Source organism: Adiantum capillus-veneris, chromosome 1 (assembly GCF_014529385.1).
Source record: "Adiantum capillus-veneris isolate H3 chromosome 1, ASM1452938v2, whole genome shotgun sequence".
In the NCBI taxonomy this organism is placed as follows: domain Eukaryota; kingdom Viridiplantae; phylum Streptophyta; class Polypodiopsida; order Polypodiales; family Pteridaceae; genus Adiantum; species Adiantum capillus-veneris.
Window position 1 is genome coordinate 119,501,534 of NC_140931.1, and position 12,468 is coordinate 119,514,001.

At 41.8% G+C, this 12,468-nt stretch overlaps 1 protein-coding gene and 1 long non-coding RNA gene across 2 annotated transcripts in view; one reads left to right on the forward strand and one right to left on the reverse strand.

The window, feature by feature from the left end:
- Positions 1-3,417: 3,417 nt before the first annotated feature.
- The window catches only part of LOC147465436 (uncharacterized), a 98,305-nt gene continuing 89,254 nt past the window's right edge, over positions 3,418-12,468 (forward strand). The window contains exon 1 of the mRNA XM_086520126.1: positions 3,418-3,953. Within this exon, the coding sequence (XP_086376252.1) occupies positions 3,729-3,953 (225 nt within the window). The 5' untranslated portion in view covers positions 3,418-3,728. The remainder of the gene's footprint in view (positions 3,954-12,468) is intronic.
- LOC147465437 (uncharacterized) overlaps positions 3,960-12,468 on the reverse strand; it is a 98,803-nt gene continuing 90,294 nt past the window's right edge. Inside the window, exon 3 of the long non-coding RNA XR_015189191.1 lies at positions 3,960-5,002. This is a non-coding gene — a long non-coding RNA (uncharacterized LOC147465437). The remainder of the gene's footprint in view (positions 5,003-12,468) is intronic.

Below are 12,468 nucleotides of genomic sequence, written 5' to 3' on the forward strand. Positions count from 1 at the left end.
TGGTTTCAGACATGCTTTACATGAGCACAAGCGTGGTGCCCAAGTAGCATGCAACAAGACTTGTTCTTGCACAAGATCGCTCCTCCATCTTTGATGAGCTCCTACCTCCATCTCCGTGGCCAGAGAAAGAGAGCGAGCATCGATATGCCTAGAGAGAGAGAGAGAGAGAGAGAGAGAGAGAGAGAGAGAGAGAGAGAGAGAGAGAGAGAGAGAGAGAGAGAGAGAGAGAATCAATACACCTTGGAGCTCCTCCATGCTTCGTACCTCCTAGCTTTGATACCAGTGTAAGAAATTGGGGACAACCACATGCTCATCACCACCCAGCCATACTATATATAGGCCCTTGGCCCTCTGGCTTGTTAGCTATATATAGACCCCCGTACTGCATGTGTGTCTTGGCCCTACCCTTGGCCTGTCACTTTTCACACATGGAGGTTTGTATAAGAAGTACTTGGACTTGTATGGATCAAAATTCATCATAGCATAGGAAGGGAATTTTGCATTTGAAGTTTGTCTTATCCAACTCATCTTCTCCTCAGTAAAGAGATATCTTTGTGCCAACTCAACTTTAAAATCAGTCCGTGAACAAGGGTGCTTGCTAGTTACAACTTATTGTGCCCGCCCTTAAGGAGGAGGTGTTGAACAATGATGGGATGTTGGCAATATTCATGTAGATCAACGAATTAAGATAAAAATATGTGAAATTGAGCTTCATCTTTATGAGTTCCATGATAAGATATGAAATCATGCATCTCTAGCTATGCAACTTGTTCTTTGGGGCAATCAAGTACCAATGGCGACTCTATCTTTTAAGAATCTCTAGTTGAATGACTTGGATACTCCAAATCATTGTAAGAGTTTGTCCAATTATTTACATCTTGGCTTTGATTGCATGTAGTTCTTGGTCTCACTTGGATTCGGTCGAAGGATCCAATTGTATGAGTAGAGTGGATATTCTCCTCTTTGTCATCCTGATTCTTCGAAGAACATGGCGAGTTCTAGTCTCGAACAGTCTCCTCATCAACTTTTTGTCAAGATGAATCTTTATGAGAATTGAGGTCCATTTACACAATGCAATAGAGAAATTTCGTTGGTGTTGTCATGTTCTCCCTATTTTGCTAACAATCCTCTAAACAAGGCAATTGCTCTTTTGCGTCTAGATACTCTTATCTTGTGAGAAATTACTATGAGACATAGTGATGGTGCTTATGTGAATGCATTTTATGATAAAACTCAAATGTGCTTAATCTTTCCTACACCGTTCATTCTTAAAGAACAAAGAAAAATCAGAAATTCTCTAATACCAATGTCAGAATTATTGGAATTATGTATCCAAATAAAGATTATTTATTGAAATTAATCTATGCGTGTAACAAGTTCATTGACTTGCATAGCAATTCATAGAACAAGAATGTGCACACATGGAGAGAGAGAGAGAGAGAGAGAGAGAGAGAGAGAGAGAGAGAGAGAGAGAGAGAGAGAGAGAGAGAGAGGCTTGGACACTCATAGAGTATTGCATTTGTGGAGTTGAGCCCCTCATGAGAGGATTGTATCAATTATATTCTTTCTACATGAGAGACTTGGAGTCAATACACTTGTTGCCCTGATAGTTGTGTTCCTTTTTGGATTAAGGAGATTGATTACTCCATAATCCGACATAAGGGTTTGCGAGAGCTTTGTGACAGAATAAGAAGACGAATTCTCCTACTCATAGTACATAGAATTTGCTTAGATACATGGTTTTGCATAATAATGCATAATAGAAGTTTGTGGCCACGGAAGCTTGAGAAGATGAGCAAGTAGAGGAAAAGATCAATGAGAGGAGCATGTTTGAAACTAACCAAAATGAGCCCCTAACTACCCAAACTAACTTGCACTTTTTAGAGGCATTTGGAACCCGTTTTAATGTTGTTTTGATCTTGTAAAATCACATCAAAATCATCCTTTAGTTGACTCTTCAACAATCTTTCAGAGGCTTTTGAGACCCGTTTTAACGATTTTTTGGTTTTCTAAAAACACGTCAAAATCCATAATGAATTCGTTAGCCACTTTTGAAGGTAGCTTCATCCTTCTTGCATGCATGGGCCCTTGGATGTACCTTGCTGCCCTCCTTGTAACCTTAGTCCTTCCAGTCGTTTTACTTTCTCTCTTTAGAATAACCAACTATAGAGAGAAAATCATTTGAGTAGATCAACAATTAATTTAGAATAACCAACTATAGAGAGAAAATCATTTGAGTAGATCAACAATTAATTTGGTGATAGCATTTGTCTCAAACACATTAAGCTTGACTTGGGTGTTATACAACCACTTGCTCTACTATCTTCACTAACAACGAGAGTGCTTTGGCAATTGTGAAAGAACCCAATGTTCTATGCTCGCACAAAGTACATTGAGGTGTATTATCATTATGTCAGGGAGAGATTCTTTACAGGAGAGGCCAGCTTCGCTTGACTACATAGGAGAACCCTTGCTAATCTTTTAACAAAGGATATGCCTTGTGAGAAGTTTGAGGCTTTTAGCAAAGCTTTGGGCTTACCTCCCTTTGTGGACCAATGACATTGGGTATGGCACTTGCCTATACATGACAACTCAAGTTCATCGCATGACTTCTAGGGGAAATTTCTTGCCATATTATGGTGCAAGATCACACTTACAATTGCTGAGGCACTTTTATCCCTAGCTAGGAGATTTTTCCCCCTTGGCTTGTACATATGCACATTAGTCTAGGGCAAGATGTACCTTCACTATACTCTCCACCAAGCTTGTTCTAATAAGGGTGTGGACGCTTGTAAAAAAAAGGAGCTAAAACTACATTTAAACATAACTTATCAAGAAAATTCTAAAAACCTAGTCCGTTAATGATGAATACTGCCTCCACCGTGATGCCAACACGACCTTAGATCTGTCTATTTTAGCAAAAACATGGCTAACATTGCAACAATGCAATGTCCTTTGCTCTGGTGAGTGGGGTGGAGACTTGGTAGTAAGTAGTGTTCATGAAAAAAAAATGCACCTCAAATTAATATCGTGCTGTTTTTTATTTCAAAAATGCCGGTTGAGGGCAAGCCAAAAGGAGAAATTTCATCCCAAAATAGAGAAAAATAGTGTTTTAAAAAAACATAATTTTTTAAAAATTTCCTCTTGGCAAATTCAAGAAAAGGAATTTTGTATTTTTGGGAAAATGGTTTTTCGCGAACACTGGTAGTAAGTATTGGAAAGGAAGAACCAGGAAACGACAATGAAGTTGGGGTTGAGACAATGCAGAAATCCAAAGGAGAAGAGGTGAACCAATGAAAGTAGAGGTGGATAATAAGCACTTCGCAGAGGGGCTCCTAGCTTGCCATTTGGAGAGTTGCACCCAAATTGACCAGCCTTCGATATTTCTTCAAACCTGCGTCGCCAGGAACCACACTCTCTTTGTTCCCTCCAAAACTACCGTCCCCCCCCCTCTCTCTCTCTCTCTCTCTCACACACACACACACACACACACACACACACACACACACACACACACACACACACAAATGCGCGTACATACCTTCCTACGCGTACACCCCCGCCGACCTCACACGTAGGTTCAGCGCAGCTCCAGGTTGAAGTCGCAGTACTGCCATGTACTCCTCCTGGAGTATTCTCATGGTGAAGAAGCAGGAACGCAGGGCTCTTTCGGGTGAGTAACTGGCACACCGCTACCGAGGGCTTTTGTCAGCGGACAGTTACAGTGCATGATGACCATCTCCGAGCTCTGCACATTTCGCACGCAGGGTGAACCTGGTGCGTATTCCAGGATTCAGAGCTGCCCAAGGGACCCCTGCTGCACTATCTTCTTTACTGACTCCTCCTCTTTGGCGAGATTGTGTGGCCTCGGCTATTGCAGAATGGGTATCCCGCGTCTCTGCTCAAAGGATACTTTGCGACCATACATTCAGCAGCAATCCAGTACTCTTCGGGTCAGCTCGTAATTCTCTCTTTTTCCAAGTAGAATCGATGCCTCCACTGAGTAATTCATATTCTTGTCTAATTTCTGCGTGTTCATGTCAATTGTGCGGTGTGGCTTGGTTCCTGGTTTTGAATTATCACTAGAGCTCCTGACAGATAGATATATAGTTGACTTTGAAATGTGTTCTTTGACCTATTGCTGTTCATTCCATGTTAGAAACTAGAATTAGGTGATTAACTCATCACGATGATTGAATCCAGGAATTTTCCGAGTAAAAACTCATGGAAAAGGAATACAGGATTACAGAGATGTGCTGTTTTGTTTGCAACAGAATTAGGATATTGAGATGGGATGATGCCTATCACCTTGAAGAGGCAGGGGTGAGCTTATCCGTTTGGTCAGAGGTTTCAGAAATGAAAAGAAAGGCAAAAGCCTGCATCAATGTTCTCTGCCTTCGAACTTGCCAAAGCCAAGACTTCTCTGGAGGAGCAGTAGCAGGCCTAGTCGTGGTGGAAAACTGCTCTTCAGGTCCTATTCCCTTCCACGTGATATTATGTTGCCTCCCACTAGTGGTCACGAGTGGAGTACTGCCAGTATGCTCCACCACACGCTGTTGTTGGTCACCTCCTATTGGGGAAGACCAGGGAATGAAGGAAACCAAGGTATCTTCTCCAGTTTGTCAGCAACCACAGTATTTGTTCCATGGTGCGAGGAGATGAGTTAGCTTTCCTGTCTCCTTTGTCCACTGTAATTGAAAGGGCTTGGTGGTAAGTAGGCTAGAACCGGGAGAGATGAAGAGTGAACTCCAAGTCAAGACTGCATGTTGTGCATGATCATCATCAAATGTGAGGAATTGCAGCAGCAAATAATCGCAACCTTGTTTGCATAAATGGTACTTGAACTGTAGTTCTCGGGACCGCAATGGAGATGAGATACAAATCAGCCTGCAAATCTCCATTGTGGACCTCTACACACCCTTCCCAATCCTTGAACAACAGCTCTCTAAGCACCCATATGGAATTGGACAAGCTCCGGAGCTTCACAGTTTCTCTTCTGGAGCTGCACAAAACAGTGGCAAAGGATGGATGATACCCCTTTCCAGAAAGATCGATAGTGGAGCTCTGAAATGATGTAGTAGAGGTAGAGGAAGATGCACTTGTGGCTGGAAATATGGGCAACAATTGCAAAACACGCCACGCAAAATGACAATGTGTTGGCTAGCTCAATTCTTGGGCAGCCACACTGGTAACTTCTCTTTGCAAATCTATACACCAGTGACTTTTATAGGGTAAGTGTACATACCGGAAGAAAAACACCGTGTCAAGAAGTGCGCAGTGTGGCTACATGCCTTTGCCTGTGAGGGTTCGAAGCTAAATGAAGCATATTGCAAATGATTTGAAGCAAAAGACACACATAAAATGAGAAAAATTCAAGCCATGAAAACTTCACTTAAAAAAAACCCCAAGATCAACTAAAAACTCTTGTGTGTGTGAAGATTTGGTGTAGCCTCGCTCCCAATCATATAGATGCAGTGTTCCTTAGCCTTGATAAAAACCCTCGTTGTGACCATTTTATGTTAGCTTTAGAACTTCATCAAAGAAATGCCAATAGTTGTTTGAAGAGAGGAAACCCTAATTAAAGAGGTAAAACCCTAATTGGTGGCCTCACAACCTCGATTATGTAGTAGAAACAACATGGAACTGCACTAGCACCCTGACTTGGAACTGTAGTATCTCCTTTGTTAGATGTTCAAAAGAGCTCATTCTTGGCTCTAGCAACTCACACTCTGCTTGAGCAAGGACGACACCGTCGTTGATGTGGCATTTTGAGTTGTTCAATGCTAATTTTGGGCTATTTTGATTATCTTATGGCCTTTTTTAGTCCTTTTTAGCCCAAATGTCCTTTTTTGTCCTTAAAATGTCTAAACGAGCTGGGAAAAATCCCATTGGGCTCAAATATAATGTTGAACCTTATTTTCCCACTTGGCAAGCACTATGGACACATCTTCTACGGTCATGCGTGAAACTTGCTATTTATGGCCAGATCGCTCGCCTTGAACTTTCTAGGCAAAACGAGCGCGCTACTTTGAAACAATTGAGATTTGTAAATTTCTGAATCAAATTAGGCATGCTTATTTGTGATAAAACACGCAATGGTGCCACGTTCAAGGCCTCGTGTGCCCGATAAGGTATGTACACCATTGCAACTGTGGCAATCGTTCTCGCGCATATGACACTATGTCCATTGTAGCATCTGGTCAAAATTTGAGGTGAACATTTTGATTTCACATTATGAACGTACCATAGCATGATAGAACCTGCACATCCTTCGGCATGTGTTTAGTCTTCATTTAAGTCAACATACATGTCAATCCCATTTTCATCTTTAATGAAGTCTAGTGCATTATCCTCTCTTTCTTAATGCTCATTCATGGCATTTTCATCATGATCTTCATTTTGACTTTCTTGTGAGTCAAAGGGATCTCTGTCACCTCTTCTTTTGAAGAGCTTGATCCTTTTTCTTGCAATGGGAAGCTTCATTTTTATCCCATCCAACTCATGCAAAGTGTAATTTGCATACCCAAGTACACACAAGGACCAAACCATCTCTTTGAAAGCTTTCTTATTGTTGAATGTTGATTGTCAAGACTAATGTCCTACACCAACACCCAATCACCTTCCATAATAGCTCTAGGTCTGTGCCTATGTCTTATGTCAAACGTGTCTTTATTCTTGAATCTTGCATCCTTCAATCATGCTATTGCAATCTCAATATCTTGAGGCCTTCTTTGTAATTGTTGTATGCGCAAAGCAAGGTCTTCCGTGCTCATTTTATCCTCCCAAGGCAATATATGTGGGAATTACATCTTAATTGGCATTATAGGTTTCTGACCATGCATAAACTCAAAAGGCTTATATCAAGTAATTGAGCTATGAGGTGTACGATTAACCCATAAAGCATAAGGCAATAACCTAGGCGTGTTCAGTTTATTTTGCAAGCCTTAATAAAGCTTTAATGATAGGAGGATGCCCTCGCTCTGATTTTCCATTGTAAGCAGTAGTGAGAGCAAGTCTAATGCCCGATTCAAAGAAAAATTCCTTGACTTTGTCGGCATCCCACTCACTTCTGTTTGCTGTTATTTTCCCAGCACAACCATATCTGTAAGGTGTAGCAGAATGGATGTTTGCGCTTTGCTCAAGATGAGTGCTCCGAACTGTGCTCAAGGTTCCTTTTGTTCTTATGGAAGGGAGAGCCTTCCGTTCTTAATGAGAGAGTGCTATGATCACGCACAACCATAACTGTAAGGTGCAACAGAATGGATGTTTGCGCTTTGCTCAAGATGAGTGCTCCGAACTGTGCTCAAGGTTCCTTTTGTTCTTATGGAAGGGAGAGCCTTCCGTTCTTAATGAGAGAGTGCTATGATCACAAACAAAGTGAGTGGACACGGTGTGTGCAAGTGTATGAGATTGAGAGATAGAGAGAGAAGAGAGATACGACACCAGAGATGTAAAATCCTCCTCCGAAGGCCCCACTCTCGTCGGCGAGAGTGGTCTACTATTGATTGCACAAAGTGGTACAATGCGGATGCAATGGACTAATGCAACTTGGGACTATGTCGGTGACGACGAAGTCGACCTAAGGGCTGAAATCTGCAATCTTTCTACTGCTGTCCAAAAACGCTATGGGCTGAAATCTGCAAATCTTCTATCTGCTGGATTCTGACTCTATGTCGATGGCGACAATGCGACGTCGACGCGCTGAAAACGCAGATGCTGAAATCTGCATTTTCCGGGCTGAAACTGTAAACCTTGCGGAAATTGATCGTGCGGCGAGGAACTGCTGCGGAAAGGTGAGATCTGCGAGGTTCGGTACTTGATCTGCGGGTACTAAGGGCTGAAAACTGAAAACGCCGATGTTCTTTGACCTTCTGTCGCGGAGAATCTGCAAAATGCTAGGGTTTGTAGCAGATGTAAAAACGTTAGGGTTGAAAATCTGTAAATCTGACGCCGATTGTCTGCAAAGGCAAAACGCTAGGCTGATCTGCTGTCTGCTATAGTCGTCGGGGCCGATCTGCTGTGCAAAAACGCTAGGTTGATGGATCTGCTCCAAAAATGCTAGGTCTCTTGGGGGGGTTCTGCTGAGAAGTTGCCTGTTGAGCATGTGCTCCTGCTACCTCTTCTGCCAAATAGTGCTAGCTCTAGTTTGCTTATATACAAACTTAGCAAAATTGCCCTACCTACTTTGTTGGAAAGTCACTTAAAAATAATAAGTGAAAAATACCAAAAATAGGGAAAATAGGCTAAATGCACTGGAAAAATCCCCTAATTGATTCTAATGGATTCTGAAGGGAATACTGATGATCATGCTGTGTGTAACCAGAGGATATGCATCTATGCTACGTGACTGGGCATGCACGGTCTACGAATAGACTCACAAAAGTGCCAGATCACTTCTAATCTAGACTGACTGGACTGACTGAACCTTGATCATGCTGTAGCTTGTCCACGGACACATAGGGTTGGATGTGTCACGTGGCAATAACGGCTAATCACATCTTTCAGGAGGAACTTACATATCCCTTTCGTGCTTTTTGTTCTTAGAGCACTATCTTCAACCTGGTTGATTAAGTCTTCTCGTGCAAGCACTATGTATCTCATTTGCCATAAGCAAATGGCATTGTAACCAAATCTACTACCCACTTATAGTGCATAGCCAATCGGTAAGTAGGGTGCAATCCATCACGATGATGTACGTTTGAATACACTTGACAGGTTTCACAAGACTCCACAAAGTGATATGCATCTTATACATATCCGTCCACCAATACCTCCCTTTCATCCTAGTAAAGGTGGCTCATACACCTCTGTGTCCATCATAACGACACTCATGAAACTTTTTGATAAGCTCATTTTGAGTGTCCTTATCATTCACAACTCTCAACGGCATACCATTTCTTTGTTTTGGATGCTTCCACAAGTACCCATTTTTCAGAAGTATCCATAGGCTTTTCTTCGTATTCTTTTGAACTCTAGATCAGCCGTCCCTTCTTGCTTTGTTAAAGTGCTCAGATATTGTCGGATGACTAATCAATCACCTTGATATAGGTCCTCTATAAATGACTCAATTGTGCATTTGACACATGTATTTTATTAATTCCTTTGTACTATTGAGTAATGTGAAAATTTGTGGAGTACACTCTTTTTGGTGCCCTCTGTCTATGGTAGGTTGAATGTTCTAGATCAACTTGAAGACCATGATGTCCTCACTAAATATGGCTTTGGGATATCCTATACAAAAATAGTACAAATTCTCGAGCCTGAGAGACTATGCGCTAATGGTCGAATGTAACAGACTTGGACACTCCAAGTCAAGAATCAACCGCGACAGCACCAAATAACCACTTCAAAACAATTCACAGATCACAATAGATTTGCACTGGCCTGGCGGAGTTCCGTGCCTAGAGATATTGGCCCCAAAGACTGGCGCCCCTTTCGGTATTTCTTTTTGTATTAATCAATCATCAAAGTACAAGAGAGCGGTTAGGGTTTCACTCTCAGACTTTGCGTCCAGATGCTCTGAGAAGTGAGGCCCTCACCACTAATTTAAAGGTACAAGGGATGCCCAAAAGCAGAGCCCCAAAAGCTTTTAAAATAAAAAGCATCAGTTCTCTCTCTCTCTTAGAGAGTCTTTTCTCTTTTTAAAAAGCAAAATTCGCGTCGCTCATCATTTTTAAATTTTTACTTTTATTTTTATTTTTATTTTTATTTTAGCCTCCGTGATTTTCGAAAATTAGGGTTTGCAGGAATTTTAGGGTTTTTGGCAGAAATTAGGGTTTCTGCTGTCCGCTACGTCATCACTTTGTAACATATCAGAAGACTCAATGGGAAAAGAACCTATCTTTGGTGGAATTTGCCTACAGTAACACGATACACTCTTCAACCGGGAAGACGCCATGTGAGATTGTTGAAAGTGCTGCGAAGGTTCCATCCTTCTTGAGCACGAAAGATTAGATATTTGAAGCGGATGAATATTCGCGAGATTTGGATACGGCTTTTGTCAAGGTTCGCGAGACTTTGCGGGAGTCTCAAGAACGACAGAAAAAGACAGAGGATCTCCATCGTCGCAACTTGAAATTGAAGGAGGATGATTGTGTGCTCTTACTTTTGAGAAGGCACGCCTATGAAAGAAAAAGGGAAAGGAGAGGCTTTTTCCAAAGCTTAGTATGCGATACTACGGACCTTTCCAGATCACTGACAAGATAAATGATGTCTCCTTCCGATTGAAATTGCCATATACTTGGAGGATTCATAATGCATCGCATGTGAGTCTCTTGAACCCTGTTAAGGGTGATGTGCCTGATGATGGGGAGCCTGATGAGCAACCCGAAGTGGAAGAAAACGAGGAGATCCTTGTTCCTGAACAGATTTTGGCACATAACGATACGAAGAAAGGTAAAGTCCAAAGGCAGTTTTTGGTTTAGTTCAAGAACTTTCCTGCATTTGATGTGAAGTGGATGGAGGAGGAGGACCTAGCAGATACTCCTCGGATTGTGAAACTTTACCTCGATATTTTGGTTTAGCATAGTCTACTCCAAACGGAACCCAGAATTCAGCTTGGCCGGAGATCTGGTGCAGTGGGATGCACAAGAGGGGAGTCACTCCGCTCCCTTGTCAACAGATGCCTTGATTTTGATACTAAAGTCACTGATGTCTCTTTGAGCTTCAGGGATACTGAGAGCTGACAGTATTCTGCTGGATGACTTTATGAAATGGAATTCTTGATAATGATACTGATTTGTTCTTGACTTCTTGTGAGTGCAGGAACTGATGCCGAAATGACTGCAGCATTTTGGTCTGATTGATCTCGAATAGACATGGTTGCAATAGGGGTTAGTCAATCGGACATCGATGAAGTCCCGATTGGACCTAGATGTGATTGCTAGCTACATTGCCGATAAATCATGGTCTAAGATCCGAATGAATGTTGAATGTCTTGTGATGTCCTGTGATGTTGTGTGATGTGACTGTCGATTTCGTACATGTGCTAGATGTGTGTTCCTAGTACGTAGGTACTAACAGTCAGTGTCTGCTAAGATGGTTCATGGCTTTTGTCGGTTTTGCAAGCGTAATCGCGGTCGATTACAATGCTTTCAAGAGGGGGGTATGTCACAAAGGGATGACGTAGCGGACAACAGAAACCCTAATTTCTGCCAGAAACCCTAAAATTCTTGCAAACCCTAATTTTTGCCAAAAACCCTTATTTCCGGAAATCGTGGAGGCTAGTTTTTTTTTTTGTGGAAAATGATGAGCGACGCGAATTTTGCTTTTTTTTTTTTAATAAAAAAAGAGAAAAGACTCCCTAAGAGAGAGAGAACTGATGCTTTTTATTTTAAAAGCTTTTGGGGCTCTGCTTTTGGGCATCCCTTGTACCTTTAAATTAGTGGTGAGGGCCTCACTTCTCAGAGCATGTGGACGCAGAGTCTGAGAGTGAAACCCTAACTGCTCTCTTGTACTTTGATGATTGATTAATACAAAAAGAAATACCGAAAGGGGCGCTAGTCTTTGGGGCCAATATCTCTAGGCACGGAACTCCGTCGGGCCAATGCAAATCTATTGTGATCTGTAAATTGTTTTGAAGTGGTTATTTGGTGTTGTCGCGGTTGATTCTTGACTTGGAGTGTCCAAGTCTGTTACATCGAAAGTCTTTGGCAAGTACATGGACTACTGTTGTCATTTGCAAGCTACTCACATATTTCAATGACCTAATTATTTAATGCTAATTTTTGTATCTGGATGTAATGAACACGATCCTTGGCATGAGAGCTGCTCTAGAAAGCATTTGCAACTCGATTATCGTCCCGCAATATGCTTAAATTGTGGATTCAAGGACTTAATCTAGGCAATCCGTCTCAACATAGCTATGTCGGGACTTATACAACTCCTTCGTGTAATGTGGAATCTAGATAACATAAAACACGCATGCATCCAATAACCTTCGAACCTCAGTCACATTAATATAGGTCTCTTTCATTTTTTGAATTACATCAATCTTTACCGGACGAGGTCTTCTACCATATGGCCTGCACATATGTCCAATAAGAATTTTATTGACATGTAAGGTGCAGCGGAAGTGAATGTTGGACAATGCTCAAGATGAGTGCTCTGAATTGTGCTCAAGGTTCTTTTTACTTACGGAAGGGAGAGCCTTCCATTCCTTTAGTGAGAGAGTGCAATGGACACAAACAAAGTGGTGAACACTGTGAATGAAGGTGCTGAGACTGAGAGATAGAGAGAGAAGAATACAACACCAGAATGTTGTCCAACCGTCCTCCAAAAGGCCTCAGTGTCTATGGCGAGAGCGGTCTACTTATGATTGCACAAATCTCTATAATGCTTGGACTTGCCGACGATGTCGACGACGATGAGGACAACGACGAGACGGGCTGAAATCTGAAAATGCTAAGGGCTGAAATCTGCAAATCTTTATTTGCTAAATTCTTACTCTATGTCGATGACGACGTCGAT